Source organism: Balearica regulorum, chromosome 12, assembly GCF_011004875.1.
Source record: "Balearica regulorum gibbericeps isolate bBalReg1 chromosome 12, bBalReg1.pri, whole genome shotgun sequence".
Classification (NCBI taxonomy): Eukaryota; Metazoa; Chordata; class Aves; order Gruiformes; family Gruidae; genus Balearica; species Balearica regulorum.
Window position 1 is genome coordinate 9,381,554 of NC_046195.1, and position 27,974 is coordinate 9,409,527.

The 27,974-nt window shown below is 36.6% G+C and overlaps 1 protein-coding gene across 3 annotated transcripts in view; it reads right to left on the minus strand.

Moving 5' to 3' along the window:
• Positions 1–27,974, minus strand: part of UNC13C (unc-13 homolog C) — a 216,060-nt gene that overhangs the window by 15,273 nt on the left and 172,813 nt on the right. For all 3 annotated transcript variants that reach the window (XM_075764598.1, XM_075764600.1, XM_075764599.1), the window contains 11 exons: positions 27,472–27,598; positions 26,403–26,499; positions 25,820–25,963; positions 24,755–24,832; positions 20,206–20,283; positions 12,887–12,975; positions 10,570–10,719; positions 8,498–8,621; positions 4,963–5,019; positions 3,796–3,876; positions 184–331 (listed from right to left, as the gene is read on the minus strand). In XM_075764598.1, coding sequence (XP_075620713.1) covers positions 184–331; positions 3,796–3,876; positions 4,963–5,019; positions 8,498–8,621; positions 10,570–10,719; positions 12,887–12,975; positions 20,206–20,283; positions 24,755–24,832; positions 25,820–25,963; positions 26,403–26,499; positions 27,472–27,598 — 1,173 coding nt within the window. The remainder of the gene's footprint in view (positions 1–183; positions 332–3,795; positions 3,877–4,962; positions 5,020–8,497; positions 8,622–10,569; positions 10,720–12,886; positions 12,976–20,205; positions 20,284–24,754; positions 24,833–25,819; positions 25,964–26,402; positions 26,500–27,471; positions 27,599–27,974) is intronic.

The window sequence follows — 27,974 nt, forward strand, 5'->3', positions numbered from 1 at the left end:
CTACCCTCAGATAAGCTCCATTGATTGACAACAGCAGTTAATATGGTGTAAGATCACATGGGCAAAGTTGTGACAATAAACTCTAGAATACCACAGTGTTTGGAGAATATGATTGGCAACCAATCATTTAAAATATTTAAAATAAAATTTGATGCATTTACATTTCTCTTACAGATCACTTACTTTGAGATGTCTGAGTGTCTATAAACTTCTTTATCAAGGCGTCAGTAGTTTGTGTGTAAAGGCTAAGAGCATATCTCAGGGAGTAGAGGTCTGGACTCTTTTCCAGGAAATTCTTTTTCAGCCCACTTCCTCCAGCATGGAAGTATTGCTAAAATGAAAAACAAATACAGTTGTTCAGAGAAGCAAATTATTTGAGAGTTTCAGACATACAATTTTAAGTAAAATTCTTACACAAACTTTTACAAATAACACCTGGCATGTGTGGCTAGATAATAGCAGTTGAAATAACTGTCATCTCTACTACAGAGCTTCTTTCCAAAGGTAAAAAATTAAGAATTGTGGGAAGAAAAAAAAAAAAACAAACTATAATTTTGGGCTTCATGATCTCAAGTATTTATATGTCAAAACTGGAGATATATATATATTTTTGCAGGGTTTTTTTACATTGTGGAGAAATGGAATGGGTTTTATCTAAAAAAAAAAAAATCTCTAAAATCAAGGTATGGTTAACAGCACAAGTACAGAATATATCCTTTCTGAAGGAAGGGGGATTTTTTTTTTTAAATTTTAAAAGAGAAGATCCTATAATATGAAATTTTGAATTAGCGTTGCATTGTAGTTGTGCCTAGAATTATGATTCTGCATTGGGAAATTATTAGAACTTCCATGGAAGTTTTCATGGTGATTATCTTTTTTGATTCCTATTTTGACCTGTTTTACTGTGGATATGCAGAAAAGATGTCATCCTTGACTTGGCCACATTAGGGTTTCCTGGACTGTGAAAGGTAGAGGATGGAAGAGAAAAGCAGCTCAGCGGTTGGTACTGCCCTTGAACATGCAGAGTAAATTTCATCCTCCAAAACAGGATTTCTTTTGGGGCAGAACAAAGGACTCGGATGAATCATGCAGCAGTAAACAGTGACACCAGGAGTGCTTCCTGCAAACCTCAGCTGGGGACAGATCTTCACTCTGCAAGCAGTTGCACCAGTGTAGAGATTACTGCCAGCTGTGCAACAAGGTGTGCCTATAAGCCACCATCCTTCCTCTTGCTGTCCCATTTACACTGGTAATTTGAGTGTTCCCTCCCTTCTTTCATGAAAAATAAATGTAAATAAAAGCTAAATTAGCATAAATACTTTAAAGAAAAGAGTTCTGATGTACTGGCACAGTTAGATTTGGAACAAAATCTATGTTTACCAGTTTGATGCCATGCTCACTATATAAAATATTGCAATCATTATTTTGCCTAAGATGTTACACAAGACAGCAATTGATAAACTAATGCACATAAGCTACAAAGGAAAGATATATTTGCTACACAAGTTTAAAACCAGTATTTTGTTCAAACATGTTGCATAAACGTTTTCCAATCTACATTACAATTCTCAGTCTCAAGAGTGATGTATGTATAAAGCTCCCATTAATAGCTAATTAGTAAAAGCAAACAATGTTTTTTCAAGAAAACACTGTGACTACTTGATGACATGCAGTATTGGTCATGATATGCAATATTGGTCCACACCATAGAGGGAGTGTTGGGAATGAAGTAGAATCTATTGTGCCTGCATTTCTGGAGTGTTGCCACAGGAATCTATGCAATATATACATTTCAGTTCATGTACATACATGTATGCTAAATGCTTTATCCTAAGTATATCCATAACAAAGCAGACCTACAGTCCATACATGCTCATTGCACATTAGTCTATACATTTCACCTTCCAATTTCAAGATTTTTGCAGGATGTGAAACATAAATGTACTTTGCATAACATAATCATTATTTATGCTTCAGTGTTGACAGCTACTGATTGTTACAGGGAAAAAACAAAGGATTGGAAGTCGTGAAGCTGAAACGTTTTATATTGTTTCAATCCTAGATGGGCAGTTAGTGACAACTTACAAGGTTCTGACTAAATCACCATTATCTTCTCATCTTTATGTACTAACATGAAATGTGTCTTTCCAAGCAAATTATTTCACACTATCTGTTCCAAAGAACCAAAGATCTTAATCTATAAGCAAATGCTGACATCTGTTAGTATTTCCTGACAGTTACTGTGATTTACTGTTAGTTGTGTTTCCCAATAAAATGTCATCTGCAGCGACAAAGGACACCCTACCCCCCCCCCCCCCCTCCTCCCTTCCCTCCCCCCCACCCTCCCTCCTCCCTCCCCTCCCCCCACCCTCCCCTCTTCCCCCCACCCCCCCCCTTCCCCCCACCCTTCCCTCCCCCCCACCCTCCCCTCTTCCCCCCACCCCCCCTCTTCCCCCCCCCTCCCCCCCACCCTCCCCTCTTCCCCCCACCCCCCCTTCCCTCCCCCCCACCCTCCCCTCTTCCCCCCACCCCCCCTTCCCTCCCCCCCACCCCCCCTCTTCCCCCCACCCCCACCCTCCCTTCCCTCCCCCCCACCCCCCACCCTCCCCTCTTCCCCCCACCCCCCACCCTCCCCTCTTCCCCCCACCCTCCCCTCTTCCCCCCACCCTCCCCTCTTCCCCCCACCCCCTCTCCCACCCCCCCTCCAAAAACCCTCCCCATAATGCTATCTCATTGCCTTACAATTTGAAAAATTTGCTTTAACTTCAGAAACAAAAAAAAAAAAAAAAAAAAAAAAAAAAACCCAACAAACGACTTTGTTTATCTCTACCATTTAGGAGCATAATGCAATAGCCATAAGATGAGTGGAAGTTAAAACAAAGTTTTCAGAACATTTCATCTGGCCCTTTCATCCTTCAAGAGAGGTCAAATCTTTGAGTTACTTTATCAATTACCAATAAATTAATTTGTATTTCTAGTAATGAGATTAGCACCAGGTAAAGTTGGATGGATTGTCTCTACTATGGCTCCTTCAAAAATATAATGTAAAGCATTTACTGTAATGCTAAGATTTTTCTAAAGTAGTTTTATGCATTACCAACATTTGCATCAACAAGATGCTAGTAATGCATAAAAAGTAATTTACTTGGAAGTGTTTTTAACAGGTGTGTGATGAAAGTAAATTTTTTGTTTTCACTAAAAACTTACACTGAAAAGGGACCAATGTGTAGAATAATTAAATTATTTAGGAGTGACATTAAATTAGGTGGTGAATTCCAAACTGTAAAAAGTTGATAAATTCAACTGGACATTGAATTTGAAATAGTGCACTAATACCATTTAAAATGCATGGTATTAAAAGCCTTGTTTTCGGATGTGCTGTAACAAACCCCCGTGTTGTACATGTTTGCAGGAGAGTGCACCTAGAAACGTTTCAGGCTCAGTGTCTCCTTTGGGGGGGAAAGGAGGCTATGCTGCAACATAAGCATTTAGCCCAGCTGCTTCATTTGCTCTAACTCTAAAACTGTAAAGAAACACAAGAATCAGACACGCTTTGGCCACTAATTCCTTTAACAGACCATGGTGTCTCTGCAATTGAGAATAATTTTTCTAACCTTTCTGCAAGACTATTAGACGTTTGCTTTCAATTCCATCCAAGGAGCTTAGGATCAAATGGTTCTTGACACATTAAAGGGATCTTTATGATTCTAAGGGACCATTCTATGTAAGACTCTGTTGTTTATGTCAATCATGTTCTCAGTCATGAACACAGAACAGAAACATGTAAAGCGGTACCTTTATAGTAGCTAGTGCCACTTCCATTATTGCACACTGCCTCAGGGTCAGGCTTCTGGCTTCCTCTCGAATCACATGGTCCTGCAAAGCAAATTAAGACTGCAGTTGATTTTGAAAGAGAGACAGTATTGTGGCCTGTCTATTCTTGGAAAAAACCAACCTGCCAAATGCCCCCAAGCCCCTATGATTTAACAGGGTTTTATTGAACTTCAGACTTCTTTTATAACAAATTATAACCTAGAGCAATCATGTTGTTTCTTGAAAACATAGACTGTAGGGAAAAAGATCCAATGTTTAATATTGAGCATCTGTGTAGCTTTATTTCTTTTCCTAGGATGTATTATTTCTCTGTTTTAGGGGGCAGGGAAAAGGTTAAATTTTAAGTTTAAATAATTATATTAGATGATACTGAGGGAATTAATTTTATTAATGAACCTGACAGTGTAACTAATGTTTGTTAATGCCCCATGATTTAAAAAAAAAAAAAAGTTTCCTATTGGAACATAAGTTCATACAGTGAGTACATGCCTGTGCAATCTTTGTCTAAAACAAGCATTCTGTGATTTAATTAGGCAACAGTTTAACAACAACTCTAAAACTGAGCACGCACTTAGAAGCTAAAATTACCACATTTCTGCCCAAATCTGAAAGTCTAATGGCAAAATTGATTGGCAAACAACTGGCGTCAGTAGCATATGTCTAAGCTCTCCATGAGGTGTATTATGGACTTCAGTAACATAGTACTGATGAATTTATTGCAGAGGTATATGGTATGTTTCAATATGTACCATAAATAATATGCAGGAAAAAAAGACTATTATTCTCACCTTAGAGTTTTTTTCAGAACTGGTTCCAGAAGGGAACACAATGATCTCATAATTTTTTTTTTTTTTTTTTTTTTGATGTTTAATGCTTATAAGGCCTAGTTGTGCAATATGGGAATGACATCTTGACCCATCTATTGAGCACTTTACCGTCTAAGCATACAGTCTCAGTTTGGTTTTGATGAGACTGTGAAATCTTTACTCACCTATGAATACTTACTGCCATATTCAATCAGTATGGTAAATAAGCACAAGAATGAGGCATCAGGCCTCACGGTCACTAATATTTCATCTATTTTTTTCATTAGAGCAAGCCATTCACAGCTTCATTTGGCTCCATTACCTTGAGTTTTGACAGTTGTCCAAGATCTTTGGCTGCACTGAATATCATCTGGGGCCCCTGTAATCACATTGAAAATTCAGGAAACAGACTCACTACAGTGTGTTTGCTTTTTATGTCAACATGATCTTATTTTCTGCTAGGACATTAGCCAAAGTCACTGTTTTGCAAAGCAAAATGAAAATTTCAATTACACGAGACATACTTTCATTCAGTTGATAAGGCCAAGTAGTTGAATGCCTGCAGCGTGATTCCCCCAGTATCCTATACTTGATACAAATATTGCATATGCTGTTGATATTGATCTTGTGTGCTCCTGTATGCTATCTGATTTTTTTTTTGTATTTCATATTTTTTAAGCTAAGGCTGGGATTGTTCTTACGCAGTGTGTCAATAAGATATTTGTCCGTAATCATAGCTCTCAGGTGCTATGCTGATACAAACAATCATAATTGGAAGTGAGCAGCCCTGAGGAACTGCAAAAGCTTAACTATCTACAGCGAAATCCTCAGCAGAGTAACACACACAGCATCATGGCATACTGTTAAGTCAAAGCCTTTTTTTTTTTTTTTTTTTTAAGAAAAGATACTAAAGTGCTGTGAAGTTAAACCAATATTTTACTATAGTCAAATCCCGGCATGATACCAAGGGCCAATGCCTACATGTCTGTCAGAGAAACAGAATCCTACTAGCATTCTATGCTCACATTTTTTATCACAATTACTCCAAGAAGTATAATTATTCGTGCAGTTACTTGGCAGTTCAGCAAGACATAGTTCTGAATGTCTGGATTTCGGGGCGGGGGGGGGAAGTCCAACTTACATAGCACAATACAGAACAATTTTTGGTTAGCCTTCCTGTTCCAAAAGGTTTCAGTTTCAAGAAATTTGCTTCTGTATGGTTCAATTGCAAAAGTTATAATACAGAACTGCAGCTTAAATTTTTCATTATTTATTAGTAGTGAGAGTGGTAAGATAAATTGACAAAAAATAAACCCTGCTTCTGAATGATGTCTGTGCCTCTCACCCTCAAAAAGAAAGTAGTGTTCAAGGCTACAACAGAGAAACATCTCTCTTACAGTATCCTACTTTTCATTGATCTTTAATTGTGTGTTCAACAGAAAACAGAAGTAGCAAAATAAATGCAACTAGCTCTACACCTTTCACCATGCCTGCCAACTGGGACACTTTGTATAGAGGCGACCACTGGTAAAAAACCCAACAGCTGGTGAAGTGTAGCATACACAAGTGATACTGCAAGTACTCTGAAAGTCTAATCCAGTAATCTTTGTACCTATTTTTCATGTTCCTTAACCATTCCAGACTATATATTTAAGATACTGTATCTTCTACTATATAAATGTTGAGCAAAATTTGGGGAAAAAAAAAAAAAAAAGCTGCAGAAAATGTCTAGTCAGAGGCTCAAGTGTGCGTGGAAAAACAAGGGTTGTTTCAATTCTACGACAAATAGGGGGAAAGCAGGTGTGAAAACCCCAGATGTCACCATTTAAAAAGTTTTTAAAGATTCCTGAATGATAGGCACAGTCTCTGCCTTTAATCAGTAACTGGCTGATAAACAGAAGCCTTCTTACCTTTGGCCACTAACTAATCTAATGTCCATCCAGAAGATTCTCATTCTGGGGGAGAGGGGAGGAGTGCTGCTTGTCTCTGCTGCTTCACCACCCTTTCTGTGTTCTGCCCAAAATGTGGAAGTTTTGCATTCCCGATATACACCCATCGCTTAATGAAGTACCAACTTGCTGAACTAATGATTGGAATAAGCTTTTGTGAAATGGGCTATAACATCATTGTCACAGCTTATTGCTTGGTGTGATTTCCGAGCATCAGTAAGGACAACAGAGGTGTTTGCAGATTCAGGCAGATGAACTGAAATCTGTGTTCAGGTGGCAGTCAAAGGTTATTTTCACTATGGTTGAAAGACTACCATCTTTTTATTATTTTTTTAAGTAAAGGTCTACATTCAAACTCTTGGGGGAAATGTTTCAACAAATGTTTTACTATCCTAACTAACTGAAACCTATTGTGCTTTTGTCCAAGTGAGCTTACCAATTCTTTGATAGGTAATTCTCTATTCTTGGCAGCCATAAAAAAAAAAAAAAGACACCCCCCCCCCCCCCCTTAACTCTCAATCATGCTGTTCTATGCTTCTGAGTGTACCAACTGATCCTGCATAAAGCTAATAAACGTTCCTAACTTCTGATGGAAAATGAAGTTAATGCAAATTAAATGCTACTTATGTATTTGCAGATAAAATTTGCACTAAAATGTTTGAAGAGCAAATTAAAAAATCTCAGAAATATAGATTTGACACAGTCACTTATTGAAAGAGAGGCTGGTTCTAATTATGTGCAGTAAACACATGCATTACAGTAAATATGAACAAATTTGGAGTCCTGGCTATGAGCCTGTGATTAGCTCTAGTCTAGAATTTTTAATAGCTCAGGTTATTTCATTCCTACCTTAACACCATTTATACATGTTCTGTTAGATTTCCTCTTACCTCTCCAGCAATATTTTTCTATGTATCTTTAATATATTATAATAGGATTCAATTATATGTCTTTAACATATGGATAATGACCAATAGATTTTTAGCAGCTTAACTGGTATCATAGGATGTATACAGTAAAGTTGCCCAAAGGCACACTAGAGTAATGTCATGACTAGCTTGTCCTAAAGATAGTGAATTTATTCTAGACAAAATAGAAAACAAGAAGAATTAACATTTGTGTTATCACGGTCAAAAAAGCAGAGAGCAATTAAAAAAAGACACTCCAAGGCAGGATCTTTTTCTTTCATCTTAGGCAGAATCTGATTTTACAGGTGCCCTCAGCTCTGACACCACTCAAGGTTCACGGCAGGCCATCACCCACACTGGTCTGATGTGTAGCAGCACTATTTTCTGTATTAACTTACAGCTTCTTTCCCTCTCATCAGGCTGTAAATGCAGTCCTGCCCAAAAAGGACCCCCTATCATGTCTGCTACTAAAATACCCCAAAACTTTAGAGTTAACATTGGCTTAAGCTTCCCGATGTGGAGTGCTGCCTCAAGTGAAGAATGGCACAGCAAGCACGCCTGGAGAATGGGATGGAACATTCCTGCCTTTCTGGGAGCAGCAAAAATGGAAGTGATTGAATTCCTGGTGCAACTGGGAAGGGCAAGAAACACTCTTGATGTTATTGTGCATGATGAAGTCAGGAGAAATCAAACTTAAATGTTCTTATATGAAAGCACACTACAAAGTGGTTTGGCTTCTTTTATGCTGCATTCATAAAAACTGCTCCGAGTTGGGGCAGGCAGTATATGAAAGAGCAAGGTCTTCCTCGCCAACTATAGAAGAGCAACCTAGCTGCACTGCTTGGAAACACTAGAGAGCAACACACTGCATACAGTCAATGTAGTATTCCTTCTGGTCCAGGTACAGAAAAGGACAGTATCAGACCCCTTGGCCAAAACTGGATTAAGCATATTATTACAATCCTTTATAATGTGTATGAACTACTGCTGGGACACTTACAGTTTGGTCTGTCAGTGGTGGAAGCACAATTTGTTTTTCTATTTTGTTCAAGACTAACTTCCATAGCTCTTTTAAAACGCGCTTCAGAACTGTCTTCTCACAGATTTTCGCAGAGACGCTTAAACTGGAAGAAAACAAAACACAAGCCGGTCTCCAAAGCTAGCATTAAGACTTCAGAGGTGCTATATCCCTATATGCTCAGATAATGGCCATTATGGTTTAGCTTTTCTCTACCAATAAGGACTTCTCAATGGCTTAGTTATTTTGCAATATTATCAGTAAATATTTTCAGTTAAAAAAAAGGACAGACTTGCAGATTATAAAATCATGTAAATCTCCACTGTCCAATTTATTGCTTAATATATTACCAATATATATTTATTGAAAATGCAAAATGATAATGACTTAGAAAGTTTGATGGATGATAGAATTTAGCACTCCCAAGCCCCTAAATAAAAGTTTTGGTATGTAATTTGTTTATCTCTCAAAAATAAAAAAAAATGGCTCCCTTGTCTTATATTTCTACTGTGATAATAGAAGTAGGTGTTGATAGCTAATGCAAATTCAGGGCTACCATTTGGAAGCATTTATTATATATATTATATCTATACTGGCATATCTGTGCAATCATACTATCTATTACTAATGGTAAAGTTAAATTTTTGGAAGATCTATATACTTAGATTTTTTTTTTCCTTATTTAAGAGTAAATTCATAAATGATCTTATATGTATCGTCATGCATACAGTGGTGCAGTTTTCAGACACAGGAAAAAATATTTCAAAATAATATCACCAATGCATATGTGGGGAATTTCACAGAATTAAGTCTAATCTACTAATGTAAAAGAAGATTATTGTAAAGTCATTATACATATAACATCATAAATATGCCAATTCATATTTCTAGTATCTCTTACTACTCTTAGTAAGCACATAAATAAAAGCATAATTAATAACTAAAACCCAAACCATATTACTATTACTTGTTTATAATTCTATTATAAATATATATTTGTAAGAAAGTTGATATTCCTTAGCAGTGGTTTTCTTTTTTTTAAATTTCGCATCTTTATTTTCTGTGCATGGGTTTAGCATCTGCTAAAATTCCATTTAACATTCCTGTGGTGAGAAATATTTTCTATTCAGACAGTAGTGTAAAACCATTTTTGTTTCATTATGTCATTATCCAATTAAATCTCAAGAAGCTATGAAGACAACTTTGAGATATGGCAATTTGAAATCGAACCTGACAGGCAAAAGTTGGCCTACCTAGTTTTTTAATCGATGAGCTTACGATAGCACAAAAGTGCTATAAGCACTTTTGGCTTTTCTTCAAGACTTGTGCTAGGAGTAAACATCTTAACTCAAAGAGAATTAAAATTTAAAACCATACTGCTTGTTACCCCTCTTGCAACTTAAAAGATAGGAGTACGTGGATTGCTAAAAATAAAAGGCTGACATATAGATGAAGCAGCTAAAACGACAGTGAGGTACTTAAAGAGGTGCCTGTGCTGCACATGGCCTTTCAGAGCAGCTGATTCCGTCACTGCTGGATGATGAGAAGACAAGACACACTTACTTTCAGGGCCCAGAGGGAGTTTGCAGGGCTATTTCAAAATTTAGCTTTTTATCAACTCAGAAAACCCCAAGCTGCTCTGTAAATCTTTAAATAGTGACCAGGTTTTTGGGGACACAGAATTGCATGTTAATAAGCAGGGGGACACTGGGTGCCTGCCTAGAACAAATGTCAGACAATGTCAGTATGGGGAATTTATTTTTGTTCTGTACAATCTTCTTTATACGGCAGCTCGTGGAGGAGAGACCATACATGAACTCCTTTGTAGTGACTCAAATCGTGACAAGAAACAGGCAAATACGTAGCCTACATAGAAATTGCTTAGTGTAAGTAAACAGGTTAAGCATAGTATTTCTGCATACATGTGAATACTACAAATATTAAAAATAGTACAGAGTGTTTCTAGGTATTAATGATGCTTCAGGGTAAAAACGAGTGTGCCTGACGAGCATTCAGTTCTTAATCCACCACACAACCTGGTCTGCCACACTTACATTTTGTCCAGGAAATCCATGAGAGGCCGAAGCACAATCTCAGCATCAATGGCTGCACTGTTCTTATTGGCTGCTGCATTCCCATTTCCTCTCATTTGATTCAGTTCATTGCTCATTTGTCTTACACAATCTTCAACAATAAATTGGAAACTACAGGATGAAAAAAAAAAAGACTGAAAGAATTCTGGGATAGAAAACATTTATCATTTTGCATCAGGTTCTTCAACAAGATTTAAATCTTTTCTGCAATGATGGAAACTTCACAAATGCAAGATACTGCAGGTATTATAGACTGAAAATAACTATTCCTAAGGATTATAGTTCATCTAACTAATTAATGTACTGTTTTGATTCCCTCCTCCCCCTGTTTCCATTCTGTCATTATGCTTCTCATGCCCTTGTAGAGGTGCCAAGTAATTATTTTCTGAAAGCAATATCAGAATCTGTAGTTTAGGGTATGATTGGCTATCAGCTACAACAGCTTCTCAAGATTTTATTTTTGGTGGAACAGGTGACTATAGATTATTTTTCTCTTTATGGTTAATATGAACCAAGCTTTGATATTATTCTTGAGGAAAAACAGAAAACTTCTACTGATTTTGCCCTGTTTTGCTTAATTTGACGTTTTCCTCAGTTTCACACGGAGTCAGTGCCATCAGAAGCTTTGCTTACTTCTTTGCAACTAGATAGTGCTAAAATATTTGGACTGTTTAAAATATTCTTTCACCAAAACACCCCACTATGAAGTAATTGGACTCCTCCTCCTGGAAGAAATCTTTTTATCTTCAAGGTGAGTGTGAACAAATTCTTGCTTCTCAAGTTGTATCTGTTCAGCTTTTCTGAAAGCTGTTTTTCCTAATCTGTTTGAGCAATGTGTCTGACAGTCTAGTGCTGTCATCGATGTGATACAGTCTTCGGTCAATATATTTAAAGAGTGAGAACAGCAGCTAATCAGTCAACAGTTCAGAGGCAGAACAAGGCTCTGCACACATGGTGATTTGGTTTATAAGGAATTGAATTGGGTTAGGATTAGTTTATAAAGAGAAATGCAAAACAGAGGCCATAAACATACCAGGCCTATTAATGTGAAAAGATAAATGGCAAAGATTAACTTGAGGAAAGTGAAAGAGAATTTACTATGAGAGAAAAGAAACATTATAATTAGGCAAAAAGCTGTTCCAGCTACATGGCTAATCATAAAAAGAGAACACAAATCTCCACGTGAAAACACTGGAAAAATTGGAAACTTTCCCAAGTACACTTGGATATGTGCTTACGTATACACTTCAAAGCCCCAGATAAAACCAACATGAAGCTGCTACTGAAGCTGCTCATGTAAACCCTTGGGACCAGTCTCTCCAATAAAAGCCAAAATAATGCATTGGCCTTTCTTGACGTTAGCCATCTTTCTAACATTGTTAACCTCACAAACCCAGCAATAAACTGACCCATGAGGAATTTTCCAGCTATCTGGAGCATATCCTAGACTGAGCTATTCCTGGGTTTTCTTTTGCAGAAACCTAGTTGGCTCATTCAGTAAGAAGCCCTAGAAAGACAGAATATTCATGCACCATCAGTGATCAGAGAACCAGGGCCTGGGAGCAAAAATAAAGCAAGACAATAAGACAAACTGAGCACACTTGGAAAAAGTGAACACTGTCCACCCAGACGGTTCATCGATGGATTAAATAAGCAACTACAGACTTCGCTTAATGAATACCACTACAGCACTAATCCCTCAGAATCCTTTCTAATTTGAAGGAAAAATAACTTGCAGCTTCTTATAACCTAGGCACCGGTGGCACAGGACCATACTTATTCAAGATTGCAGATTTTGAGTAAGGCTCAGTAGGCAATTTTTGCAGAGCCACAGGCAAGCAAATGACCCAGGAAGGCCATTTGCAGTGTCCATGTGAAGCAGGCTAAACATAGGCAGGCATCGCTGGTTGAAGCAGGTCACTTGGAAAAAGCTGTCAGTCTCAGAAAGTAACACAAACATTGTCAGAAACAAAAGTTTAACCGCATCAGGCAAGAGCAAACCAGCAATTTTGTTTTCCAAAAAGCAGAACAAAAGTCATCAGCCTCACCTCTGTAACATGTTCATGCGCACAGACTATTTTGCATTTTCTTTACGGGGAGGTTACCGCTATATGTTTCAGCATCTAAACACATACACACAAATGCACACCACTTCATCAGGGCAGAAGCAAGCAGTACCTCAGGATTGACATCCAAATGACCACAGAGACTTAGTCAATGAGGTAGATTTTTGAACAGGAATATTTCTCTAAGGTTTGCAGTAAAATAGGTTTCTTACCTCGTAACGTATGTTACGCTGAGTTCATCCAATACATTGCTAAGTTTCACCTGAAGTTCTTTCAGAACAACACTAGCTTCAGGATCCAACTGCAAAGAGAGAAGTAGTGTTGTATTTTACTTATACACTATGTTTTTGGGTTTTCCATTGCAATTAGTGAATTAGGAATTATATGCAATGATACACTGCACTATGGAAAAACAACTGTGGAAACACCTGTTACAACACAGGATTGCTTTAGTAGGCCTAAAAATCCAATTACCATTTAAAGGAAAATACTTGATGACGATAATGAAGAATTATATTGCTAGAAATCAAAACTGTGCCATTAAACAATGGCTTTACATGGGATGGTACAAATCGTGTTGGCAGTCACAAGAATAGAATTACCATTATCAGGCAAATAATATTCATAAGGCATACCGAGAGAAGGATGCATGAGAACTTAGTGTTTGTGTTAAATAATACTGCAGATGTTTTCATCTTTTATTGTTTTTTTGTACATTTCAGCATCATCAATTTTTTTTGTGTGTGATTTGCATGGAAGATGTTTCCATTTTCCCATTAATGCAGTGTAAAAGTAGAACAGCCAGCACTAGAAGAGATGGCCTGAAGACTATCCGTGCTGCTTCTACTGATATAGCACGAGGGAAAGGAATCTATTGAATTTCGGCACTTCTGTTTCTAAAAGCCATTAAGACATACATAATTCAAGCACAGAGCAACACATTCTGATGTACAGGGAGAACTGCTCCTGTACCTCTGAGAAGGGTTTTCTGAACATAGGAAAAAACACAATGAGGGGGAGAAATATAGTTTTACATTTACAGGGATGGGGATCCATGCATAGATATTTAATCAAAATGGTACTCTGTTGCTATTGGTCAGCAGCTTGTTTATTTGCTATGAATTCTTTTTCAAATTAAAAAAGAACAACAACAGACTTTGTCTCCTTGAGATTTTAGCATTTAGGAAAAAGTTACAGTACATTGTGGGATATGATTGATGATCATCAGGATCAACCACTGAATGTGAATTAATAGCTGATGTTCCAGGTCTTTCAGCTATCTACATCACAATGGTAGGGAATGATTTTCAATGATAATCCTCAAATTCTGGGCTCTGCTCTGGAGTAAGGTCAGATACAGGTCTTCTGACAATTTCAAAGGAAATTACACATTCAGAATACATGATCAGGTCTGTGGTTTTGTATATTTCCACCACATGAGTAGTGTTTAGTGCTTATTCTTCATCTGATGCTTCAGAGTACTATGGTGCAGTAGGTCATCTCTTTTAGTCACCCTTTAGAGACAAGTGGAAGCTATGTCACAGCACGTTGGATAATTTACATGAGACTACACAGGAATTCTAAGGCAAAGTGAAAAAAACAACAACTGGGAAACACCCTCAAAGATCTACTGTGTTCTAATCTTAGACCATCCTTTCTCTCCTTAGAAGTTATATGTGGTTTAAAAGCATAGAAAGTCCAAGATTTTCATTACATTTTTTGACAAAAATCTGAAATAGGCGACAAGAAGAATTGCCATACATCCCTCTAGAAGATATTCAGTGATGTGTAGCACTTTTCTAATCTAAGCAGCTCGTATTTTAACAGTCTGACTTACTGATTTAGTTTTTAACTACTTTGCATTGAGACAAGTTCCGTTGCTTCTCCACTTCATGTCTTAGTAGTTTCCCTGGAAGATACTCTGACAGTTCATATGCTTAAAGTGATTGTTTTCCTTCATATGAAAAGCAGGGATAAACCCCCTAATTTTACTGAAACATCTATATTACTTAACAAAGGTAGAGTTTACTAACAAAGGCAAAGATTTTTTCCAGGAAATGCATTTCAGTAGGGAATTGTACTGCCTTCTTTGGTGGGATACATACAGAACCCAAATTTAAGACCATTGGAATATTAACATTTAACAAATACCGAACGCACAGGCATTCACACGGAACATGGTACACATAAGAGCACAAAAATATCAGGCAGGCAGAAGGCTCAATATTTCTTACCAGATCATGCACAAGCAAGAGAATCATCTTATTACTGGGACTACAAAGGCCAATGTAGTTACTTTCTATCAGAGGTTGTTGTGATAACCAGAAAAGACAATATATTTGCTAAATTCACCTGGAATCAGACTTAGTTTGGCCAAAAATGTATTAAATACTAATATTAGATTGTGGACATAAGACACATTATAGAAAGGTGCATGCAAGTGCTAGACATTTTAGAGGGTTTTGTGCTCACAAATTGCATGAACAAGTTTATGTGTGCACAGCTGGAGGCATCTGGCAGGACACCCAGCCTTGTCTATACACATGCTCGTGCTCACTAATGCAGAGTCATAGGGAGGAGTGGAATATAAAGAGGTATGCGGGCTCGCCAGGCAGGCGCTAGAAACCTGGTGATGTGACAACTGAGAACATGTTAGCAAGATTTTTAAATGCTATTGTTATTTTTGTTTAGCTGCTGGAAAATGCAGCAATTTGAGTGTCTCATCAGGACTAAGTGTGCACTTTTCATTTATTTGACCATGTCCTCTATGTGCTAGTGAGTTCCCAGGGCAAGTCAGAGGGTCCTCATGCATCAGCCCTTGACTGGCATCATCCAAATGTACCACAGCCATGACCTGCTTTTTTTTCTGATATCGTACAGCTAAGATGGGAACTATTATGATGGTTCTATACTATGAAATTCTGGGGGGACTTCACAACTGGTAAAGATGGTTTTAGGATGGCCTTGTGTGGTGGAGATAAGTCAGCTTTTGGTATGTCTGCACATCATGTGCACTATTGTGGATTATCTTATCTTTTATGCATAAATTAATTCACTGGGTTTTTACTATGAAAAATACATTCAGCTATGATGACTTACTTAAAAAACAAAATATTTGGAAAAAAAAAGATTTCAGTGAAAGTAGGAAGAGTTACTGTCTCCCTCTTAAATATTCTAAAAGGCTGTAGCTCACAACATGCCTACACTGTGCAAAAACATCACAGTTTTGCAACAAGCTCAATAAATAATTTTATTTGTGCTGTAGGAGGATCTGTTATTTCAGCAATGGTTTGAACAACTCCTGCCAACACATTGTATACCAGGTTTGCTTATTCTTAGGGAAGCATTGAGTGGGAAATGCACTATAGCATTGTGCAAGTGGTTTGGCTTAATGAGGTGGACAAGCTGAAAGACTTACATGCAGGTTGACATCACAACACGCTACCTGAGAAAGTCACACATAACTCTCAAAACTGCTGTGTAAGGGAGGTAAGTTTCCCAGTGAGGCAAATCAGTGATGAAGAGATTGATTCATTTATCTAAGGCTTTCCAGTTACCAAGAGAAGTCCTCAGCGTGCTTGACTTGGCTGAGATTACTTACTAGCAAGGAAGTAACAATAAAAAAACCCATCTCTGTTTCCTGAGCCAATTCAAGAATCAGAGAAAAGACCATTTATCCCTTTGTTTCTTGGGTTCCATTTACAGTTCACAGCATGTGTGGGCTAGTCTTAACATATTTTGGTATGTTGCTCAGGTGTCAAAACCTGGATTTTTAAAGAGCAAACTTATTTTAGTACTGGAAATGTTATTAACCTGTTACCATGTAAATCATACTTTTCTACCAATTCTTAATTTGCTTGGCTTGCTTAGCTTCATAAATATTTCTGTTATTTTACCATCTTCTTAAATAACAGAGTTAATTTTTACACAGAACAGAACATACTCATAAATTTGCTGGAACGCTTCATAAGATGTGTTAATTATGGAGCATTAAATAGATAATTAGAAGTTTGACTTTTTCTGAATACTAAACAAAAGCAGAGAATACTTTTGCTGAACAGCTGAAAAAATAAGAAGTATTTGAACATCATTGTTTCCAAATGAAATTTTTTATACGCACAAGCATTGGAAGAGTTAAATATCTGATGAATTTGGCTGCTTTCAACATATTGTGTTAGACTGAGCTATTCCGTGCTGTAATTTAACGTGTGCTAGTATGGACGTAATCTTGTTAACTGCAAATTTGGTAGTGTTTCTATAGGAAACTACAGAGATGCAAACTACTTTTGCATGAGTTAAAGGGAATCTGTTTAATTGGAATTCCATTTATCTGCAATCTCACAGGTTTAATTGTGTATAGTTTCCTAATGCGACCACCTGGTTACTTCCATTCAGAAAATAGTTTTACATATTCTATGTACATCTAGGGAAGATACAGGTATTTATTAGATCCACCACTGTAGTGGTTCCTTTTGTCTCTGATAGACATCATCCCCTGACTATCTAGGTACAGTCAATCCCATTTTGAGATGTTACGGACACTTCAGAACTATTCTGCTTAAGTCTGGGCTTCTGTCATCCCATCAAAGTCTTTAGGCCTACGTATAGATTCCTATAGGAATTCCTAAGCTTTACATGTGAAGTTGGAACTGAACTTACTGGAGTAGAAATATGATTTACCTATAGCCAATACAACACTGTTGTACATAAACAACCTACTTTTGCTTTCCACCTTTTTTTGGATCCCAATTGCTGTAACTCATTTCTACCATGTTCTGCCATCTGGTGAAAGCAACACAAGCATTAACTTCTTTTCTTTCCCTTTTATCAGCTTCCAACTTGTCAGACATGAAAAAATGATTTAGTGCAAATACATGCACTCCTTTTGGATGAAACAAACAGGAGCTAAACCAGAATTCTGCATTATGATAATATGTTCCCATGATTTTGGACTTGATTTTTAAAAAGGTGGCAGTGGGTTGGATCCCACTTTACCACTCTTTGTTGTGGCAGACTGATCTCATTGATACAATTTTTTAAGTACCCTTCCTGCTTGACTACAGCAGAAGAGTTAATAAACTCATATTGTTCAGACTATTTTATTTTAATGGCAGGTGAGATGAGTGCCCATTTTTTTCTCTATTTATAGAGCTCCCTGCCCTGCAATGTGCAATAGGTCTACTCTGAACGTAGGGCCTGCTGCTTGGTTGTGATATTTGGCCTGCATAGTTTGAAAGACATACTGTTCAAAATGTGACACTGAAGAGATTATCAGTGTTTAATTTTTCTTAGAATTAATTTTGCTTCAACTGAAACAGGTCTCATTATTCCACTGAAATCATCTAACTTTTTATGCCCTCCACCAGCAAAATATTAAACTATCCCTGCAAGCTAACAGTTACACATTTTATTGCTGGCTTTGTTTCTTATAAGTACCAGTTCAATAAGGCAAAATGGCCATTAGCATTTATGCTCTTGGAATAGCTAGGGGAATAAGTATTCCAGTTTGAGGACAAACATTTTAGGGGCACTTTGATATGGGTGACCAAAAATTGAACATGAATGTACTTTTCTTCAAGAAATTCCCCTACTGAGAAACAAACAAATCTTTGTATTTTTTAGATCTTTTTTCTTAGACTATGAATCAGAGATGCACTTTAAGTACCTAACAAAGAGATTTTAGAAAAATATCTCAGAATTCTCTCCAAGGTTGCATGTTGTACCACATTTGTAGGAAACATTGCTTTGATACTGTAACACCCTTAATAATTCATCCTCATTAACATCAAAAAGGAAAGCAAAAAAGATGAGAAATGATGAGAAAACAGCTATGAAAAACCCTAATTATTTCTTTACTATAGTTTTTTATTATATAAGCTATTGGGAGCAAAAGCAAAACTATATATTTTCTTGAGGAAAATGGAACATTTTGGAGATTCAAGAGAATATTCTGATTTGAAAATACTTTGATAGATACAGGCATAAAGTGCTACTCGGCTTTCCTCTGCCCTTGTCTTCATCAGGATTTATGGACACTTAGCTGTTTTTATGATTCATGACATTCAACATGTAGTAGTGGATCCAAGACCTTATTAAAAAAGTACTTTGCAGAGAATATAAGAGCATGGAAGACAAGATTATTTCTAATATTTGGGGAGTGAAAGGGGATTAATAGTAACCACAAAAAACATAGCCATGTCTGGATGATAACTATATATATTTTTAAAGTTTGATATGAAATTTTTAATGATGACAAGGCTGCAGAAGTTTATTTCATGTTCTCTGGAGCAGGAAGTATTTTTTCCATGGCAGCTTCAAGAAGCTATTAGTAGCTCAACAAAACCTCCTCACCATGGAGTTAATCTGTAGGTTCATTTGGAAGATGCTATTCACTGCATGACACAGGGGACTATCTTACCTCTGTAGTGTCCCACTGCAGATGTGGAAATATGAAACAACCTATTTTCCAATTCTCTCTATAGTGTGGTCACATTAGATCAAAGGTTTATGAAACTATCAAACTACAGTCTCAACAAGAAAAAGCTGATGTATGCATAACTTCTTTTTTAAAGCCAGCTACTGATAATAAAGATCATATATTCACGACCTAAACATTGCTTTTTAACAAGATGACAAGATTCTATAGCTTGAAAAGATGCTAGTTTCTTCATTAGCTTTCAAAACAGTCAAAGTACTGAAGCACATCTTTATGTCCTTTTACTGTTGACAGGACTTCAGGCACTCTCAAGTCTTCTGAAATATAAAAGAAGATAAAGCTAAGCATGTTCTGGACTGTTGAGCAGCAGCTCCGGGTGAAATGATGCCAAATCTTGAATACAAGCAGGCCCTCAGATACTGAAAAGTGCACTTAAATAATGTTTTATAGATTTTTTTTTTTTTTTTAAATTCTGAAAGACTTTACACTATCTGCCTGATAAAACTTTTCAATTTAGAGTGTCAACTGAATGCCCAAGCATAGCTCTTTTTGATTTTAGATCATAGGGAATTACACAAATGCATCAATGGAAATTAGTAGGAAATGTGACTGTTTCTAGCCTTAGAAAATACAGTCAGGAATAATAAAAGATGCTTACTATCACAAACCTCATAAGAGAATCTCTCTCCTTCTTTCTTCTGCTCAGTGGATTGCAAGTCAAAGGCATTAGACAAAGACATGACACATTACAGACAAAGCACAAAGCACATATTCTACAAAATTTTCAGATACAGGCAAAACGTACCAATACATAGAAAAGCAAAGTATAGTCCAATACAAACATTAAAATAAAGCTGGCAGTACAGATTACAACACAAAACACCCAGTGTTGGTTGAACTTTACAGATCATTAGCATGTTTCTGTGAAATAGTGTTAGGTCTTTCTGGACATTAAATTGTTCTAGTAGACTTTTTTTTTTTTAAAACATTTTGATTTTCTTTGCAAGCAAAGGTGAAGGCTGTGACTAGGTTGAAATCATGATGCTAATGATCTCTAAGGAACTTTGAATGAACCAGGAGAAAAATATGACTCACCTCCTTTCCTCCCATGGACTCAAACATTTTCTCAAGCTGGACTCTTAATTGTTGAATGTTGTTCATCAAGATACAGGGCTACAAAGAGAGCACCAAACGTGAGAACGTGCATGTTATGCTCCTTTTATGTATGAACTTGTGTATTTGCAGCCTCCGCGCTGAAGACCAGTTCTTCAGCAGCCCTGCATTCAGACAACTGTGTTTCTTAGAGGAGGATCTCGGGTTCCCGACAACTGCTGCCTCCCCTTCCCTCCTTAATTCACACTCGTCTTTGCACAGCCAGCAAACCCACTCAGCCAGTGAGTGCCCATGACGCCCTTAAGACAGTGCTGCCCCACAGGAAACTAAGACCTTCTCCCAACCAGCCGGGCAGTTTCCAGATCCCAGTATTTCATGTCCTGAAACTTATATCCCATGCAGTTGCTCGTCATACTTAATACAATTACATCTGGTGGATGAACGCAAGTAGTACAGTATTGTCTCTTTGAGAGGAGACACAAAAATGGTCAAAGGACTTTGGGAGTGAAAATAGACTGGGGGAAAGGGAATGCCAGATTGCTTTCTAGACCCAGTCTTTGCAGAAAATGGTGACAGGCCTGTAACCCAGATAATAGCTGATGCTTAAGTATTTGAATAAATCAACAGGCAGTTCTGTTAATAACAGAATAATATTTCAGAAACGTACATTTTGCATTGCTTGAAAAGTTGGTGTTTAAGCTCATTTCTTTAAGGCAGAATAGAGCGCCACAGTGTAAAAGACAGAAATTGCTGGATAAATACAAGCTAAAAAGTAAGACATGGATAAAATTAAGCAGCTTATTACAAAATTATGGCAGAAGGGATCTATTACTAGAGTTTTGTGTACTCAGATGACATTATATGCTAGTTTGGTATGGTGCGGGTGAAGCAATAAGACAATACTTGCTAAAAGAGTTTTGGTTGGCCAAGGTCAGTGTGTTCTAGTGCATGATTGGATTAATTTAGACACTGAAGTAATGCATTTCAATAAAACACATATACTTTTTTTCAGACAACAAGAAGGTGATGGAATGATTACAGTGATTGATACTTATTTGTACCTTTCTAGTTAATAACATATTCCAATGCAGTGCTGGAACACAGTGGGATTAGACTTTGGTATTCAAAAGATCAATAACATCATTTAGCTTTAATTAGTTCTACATTACTCTCAAACAAGTCTGGTGTCAGAGTTGTCCTCAACTGAAGAAAAAAAAAAAAAAGAAATTTGATCTAACTTCTTAATCCTTACATTACTGCTTCCCAGTAAAGTTTCTACTTGGCCTCCTGCAAAAGACAGCTGGCTTTGTATAATAGTTGAAATATCACCTCTCTTCCTGTCTCTTGAAAAATCCACAAACCCCACTTCTTCTATTTGTTTATGTACCTTCTATTAATTTCTGATCACTAAGACTGTGTCATCCTCTCCTGTGCTATCTTCTCTCTTCTGACATATCGATTATTCTGGAAATATTCTGCAATATCACAAATCAATGATTACAATTTCTGATAGGGGAATAAGTAGCTGAATATAATGTCTTGGTTCTTTTATTCAAAACAAAGTGCAAATGCCTTTGGCAATATAGTGAAACTACGAGATAAATACTTCCTACTGAGGCAGTTGTCAACGTTTCCTTTGAGGCTAGCTAAGGTTGCTCTTTTAGAGCCTAAGCCTACCTTGGCTGAATGGAAAAATTTCTAGTGCTGCCAGTAAATAACAGATCCAGAGCTTAAAAATGTTCTCGTCTTATTATTTCATTATCATCTTGTCCTTCAGAATACAGTTTGCAGCAATTTACAGGAATCAGACAGCCAGATGCAACAACAGATGAAAGTGAGTGGCAAGTACAATACATAAACCCAGGTTTGTTTGTAAACTCTGACAGGAGGTGGAAGATAAGAGGATGTTTTTACATTAGATACATGCCTTCATGAAAAGTACCTTTGGAATGCTTTTATTTGAACAGTTGATGTGCACATTTTATAGTGTTTAATAAAAATAGTAGAAGTATCAACTTGAAAACGAATGCAAAAATTTGAGTTTAATCATAAAAAAATATTTGTTTTAATCTCTTCTATCAACTCTAATGCAGGAGATAGACTTTTAATTGAGATCACCAGATCAAATGGTCTTTTATTAAGCTAAAAGTATGTATTTCAAAAAAGTAGCTTCAGTTAAAAGTAAAGTTACGTCCCCCCAAAGATATTTGGTATAATACTTTTATATCATAATGAAATTAATTCCATCTAAAGCTTTAATAAAGATTGGTATACCAGGGCGGCTTCAGAAATCAATCACTCCAACAATTAAAAAAAATCCTATCGGACAGGCCAAAAGACCATACAAACAGTTTGACTAGATGACAACACTATGTATTACAACTCATTTCTTCTAGAAAGCAGTAAGCTTTATTCAATATTAGCATTAAATTGAAAGACATGGGAAAAAAAAGAAGCTACAAAGTTAAGGGGCTTTTTACACTAAATTTTGAGAATAGTTATGGCTCATATTGGGTCAAATACAGAGATTATTTTAGCTGCAGCTTGGTTTCGACTGATTAGCATTAAAGTAGAAAACATGTAATGCATTCACTCCTCTGTACTGGGGAGAGAGAATGTTGTATTCTTTTCAGCTCTGTATTTGCCCTGGAGGGGAGAGAGGTAAGGAATGTATAGAAGATGTATCTGTAAAGTTAAAAATTGCATGAAAATTTACATCCTGCTAGATTATGGGGAAAAACCCTGGCATTATGGTGTGCTGGTCTATGATATATCAACTGGTATCCAGTGATAAGATGCGTGGGAATGGTTCAGTGCTGCATCAGGGGAGGTTCAGGCTTGACATTAGGAAACATTTATTTACCAAGAGGGTGGTGAAACTCTGGAGCAGCCTTGCTAGAGAGGTGCTCAATGCCCCAAACCTGTGAGCGTTTAAGAGATATTTGGACAATGACCTTAACACCTTGCTTTAACTTTTGTTCTGCCCTGAATTGGTCAGGCAGTTGGACTAGATGATCATTGTAGGTGTCTTCCAACTGAAACAGTATTTTCTATGCTATTCTGTCCTATCCCTGGCTTGTTTCCTAGTGTTTCTACAGCCAAAAGACTGATTCTCCTTACACAATGATTGCCAAACTTTGTCTGGTGCTTTTACTGTTTTCAGATGCTAAAAAGATTTAGTACTGCCAGAATAAAGATGTGTGGTTATCTACTAAAGTGAGTCTTTTCAATGTGTTTACTGCAAAGGGCTTCAAGGTTGAAAATATCTGAAGTGGGAAGTTAAATCTTAGACATGACACATCTATATAAATAAAGGTCACTTCTCTGTAAAAACTTGTGTATAAAACTTCTATTTAAAACACAGTTTTGAGTTTGATATTTTTATTTATCAATTCTATTTTAGACAAAATTGTGTAAAAGGAACAGAATGGTATGTCTCTCCTAGCAAATATATCTATGGCCTGAAAAATTAATAAGCTTAGTCTTTTGGAATATTGCTCAAAAAGAACCACCAATAATTGATATTTAGCTGCAATAGATGTCTTTATGAATTCTATTATTGTGTATACGTTGGTGACCTCTAGATTATGACACTGTCTCACCCTACAGAGAGCACTGGCAATGATGAGCACGTCCTCAAGCCACACACAGGGACATGACAAACCTGGCTGAGATCTGTGTATGAGCTGTGTGAGGGCTGTACCTTTATAGGTGAATAATATGAGGATGGTGCTGCAGTTACTTATCTAATTGTAGTCTGATACATCTATCCAACGTACTAGTAAATATAGCAGGCATAATGCTAAATGTTCCCTGCCCCAGGAGCACTAGCTTTGATTGAATATCAACGATACTGGAAAGTCAGTTTACAAGAACAATTTTCCTTGGTCATATTAAGCTATTGATAATGTCTTGATTTGCTTAACCACATCATTAGTGTCCTTATCTCATTTATTTCTGTGTCCATGGCAATCTGGTCCTTCATTAGGGAGTCCCTTGGAAGCAGTGAGGCAACAAAATAGCACATGATTTTCTTCTCACTGCTGCATGGATAGAGCACAGAGAGTGACTGGTAGCAGCAGAAACGTCTGCACACACTCCCTGCACACAATGATCTTATAAACTCTCTAATGAATAAATTGATAAAGGGAAGCAAGCCAATGCAAAATGAAAACTCAAGCAAAGATTTCTTCTGTTTGGAAGAAATGATGAAGATATATTCATCATATTCATCATTGTATAAGGCTGTTACCCAGGGAGTGTTTCTGGCCATCTTGTAATTTTTTTCTACTCTAATACTGAAATTATTAACTAGGACTGTTAACTAATTCCACCTATTCCAGCTTTTTACACATCAATGTAAGCAGCCATGAAAACATGCTGACCTTATTAAAAAATAAAGCAAAAGAAAAATCCCTTCCTCTGTTCATGCTTTTTCTCAGATACAATAATGATTACATTTTTCAAGAAATAGAGCAAGTAATTTAAAGGTAATTTCTGAGGCAGAAACAAAACACAGCTTTTTACTCACCACATTTTCTTTATCACAATATGAGCTGAAGTAATTTGAAATAATTACAGCATACTGAAGCAGCACTTTGTTGATAGTCTAGGAGAGGAGAAGAATCTTTTAAATGGTAAATTTCATCATATAAACAAAAAATAATTAAAAAACACAAAAAAGGAGATATATATAAAAATTATAGATTTTTACAGGTGCTTACACATATAGTATATATATTATTTTTTTAGATATAATGTAAACAACCCTGTGTGCACATTTTCAAATCCCTGCACAACAGATGGTAGGTTGTTCTTAATGGAATGTAATCTTCAATAGCAGAGAAACTTTAATTTTAGTTGTACTAGTTTTGAGAAGCATTGAGCTCTCTACTCCTTGCAATGTGCTACATAATGGAACGGTAGCAAGGTTACAAAATCCTCTAGGGTGACAATGCATAGATTAAAAATATAATGGAAAAATAAGACCAAGGGAGCACTCTTCAAAGCCTGGCCATATGAGCTTACCTTGCAATAATCATGTAAATAGGAACTTTGTTTGCAAATGGAAAACTGTTGCAATGGAAGCACAGGAATAAATGTAAACTTTTTAAAAGCCATCAAGACTATAATGGAAATCCAAAGCTTGTGAAGAAATGTTACAATCCAAAGAGAAAGTTGGCCTCACAAAGTTGAGTTTATCAAACGTCAGGTGAATAAGAACTACCACCTCAAGGCTTCAACCAGCAATACTTTACTGCTATAACTTGAATTTTTCCTTTCCCTTGCACTGACTAATTAGATAATTGCATTTCACAGAATTGTAATCAATACTTAGCAAGAATAATAACTGATTGTATAACACATGTAAATATGAAATCTCAGAGAGGATAGAACTTCTCAAACTGGTAAGCGATTTTGACAAAACAGATGAAAAACAGTCTTAAGCCACAGACAGCATGTCTTCCTAAGGATCCCAGTCAGAGACAGAAGAGATTGATTCTAAACAACTTTGGAATTACTTAGCTTTTAAGTACATGGCAACACAATGTCACTCCCTCTCAAGATTAGTTGAGATGCATTGATTTTAATTTACCTTTGCAAATCTTCTCATTAAATGAGATAGTGCTTCTGGATTAGGACACTCCAGTTTCCTAATAATCTCAAAGCTTTGATTGAGCTGTGTGAAGACATCGACCACAGAACAAGAGAAGAGTGCATGATCTGATGTTTGCTGAAACTAGAAAGAAACATTCAAATGAGTTAATACTTGTTCAGAGATAAAAACTGTATTAACTGATTTTCATACACTTGAAATTCTTCCTAGAGTCATAAAAAGTAATAAATAAAAAATAAATTTTAAAAAAGTCTCACTGATAATGTAGCTTTTCACATTTCTATTACTTTCAAACCTCTTAAAAATGAAAACAAAATTCTCTTTCATGACATTGGTCTTACATCAGAGTTTAGTGAAACCATAGATTGAAGTCTATAGGGAATTTAGGCAGATGGAATTAGAGCAGGAATTTGTCCATAGGGTTACCTTCCAAGAACCATTACTGGCTGTGTATCTTGTGAGGTCTAACAAGGATACCGTGGGACCAAAGGTACTTCTGGTTTTGCAACACTAAATAACCATCTTAATACTTCACTCTTTTCTTTAAAAACTAAAGGCTCACCCCATCTTTTTTGTCTCTTTCTAGAGCTCCGTGAAGAAATTCCATTGAGACATCCTCATTTTCATCCAGCCACTGAATGACAAATGGTTCAAACCACCTGAAAATTAAAAACAATTTTGTAAAGTAAGTACATTTCATAAAGATCCTGAGACATGCCATATCATCCAGCAGTTTGGCAACTTGTGTCTTCACACCTGTTCTAGTTGCTGAAAAGTCTATTGTCCTAGAAAAATTTTTGCCACCAAAGGCACTGTGGCTACCGAAATGTCTTTCAGGCTTCAGTTTCACAATATTCTAACTGGTCTATCCCAGTGATGTAAAATTAGCACTAGGTATGAGAGAAATGTCTCCATGTTTTGCAGAGATCGTATTCTGTGCATTTTTTTTTTTTTTAGAATATGTCTATTATCAGTATTGGTTTTCTGTTAACATTTATTTTTTATTTGTATGTGAAATAACTCGGAGAAAACTTTGCTTTACTAAAACATAATTTTTCTTTAGCCTATGTAAAAAAAATAAAATAAAACAATAACAGGCCCCAAACCATCTCAGCAAATCAGCAGACTTGCAGAAGATTAAGAAATGAGATTAAGGATAGCTCATCTAAAAAGACAGGATTGAATCTATCAGTTCAGGAGGAAAGGCAAAAATGAAAACAGCAGCTAGGTATTAACCCAGTGCAGTAAGAATCATTTCAGTAGCATATCCCATTAGCATTGTATCTTTATCCAAATTTGAGTATGAAACAAATGCAGGGGCTTATAACAAATAGGCTGTTCCTACATTTCATACCTTCCTCAGGCAGTTCTGACCAAAATATTTTGTCATCAATGAAAAGCTGCAGTTACAACAGATGGATAGAGTCCTATGATTTAGCTAATAGCATTTTCAATACCTAGACTATTTCATTTTATAGAATGAAGAATTAAAGAGGAGAAAGTACAAAAAGTAAAGAGTTGTCAGTGCTGTGCACCTTGAGGTCTTGCACAAACTTAAGCATAAATATTTGACCAAAATAAACCTTGCACCAAGCCCAAACTCATGGGAGACTTCCTTATACGCTACTTACAGAGAGTATTCAGGCACAGCATCCTTGAAAGCTGAGAGTTCTCGCACATATTCATTATAAAACCATTTCACTTTGAAGTGTAAATTCATATAATCTGTGCTTTTGCATAACCACTGCTTTTCATGTTCTGTAATAGAATGAGTTCAAATGAAAGCATTTAATAGCATTCTAACCATAAATAACATTCTTGTGCCTCAATGCACTAGTGACATAATAATACAGTACTTGCATTTTAAAGCACAATTGGTTTGATTATTTTAGAGGTAGTAGTACACACAGTATCAATCTTCAGGTTCTGACTCCCCTTAGGAAAAACAAACCAAAACAAAGACCAGACCACAAGTTAGGCTTTTCAACTCTCTTCACTGCAGTGAGGAAAACCCACAAACTTGCTGACTTCCTGTTCTTTAAATGCTTCTTTGGTTGTTACAAAATCGTTAAGAAACTGTGTCAAGTTAGAAAAGATGACTATAGCTGTGTGGTAGCCAAATGAAGTAACAACT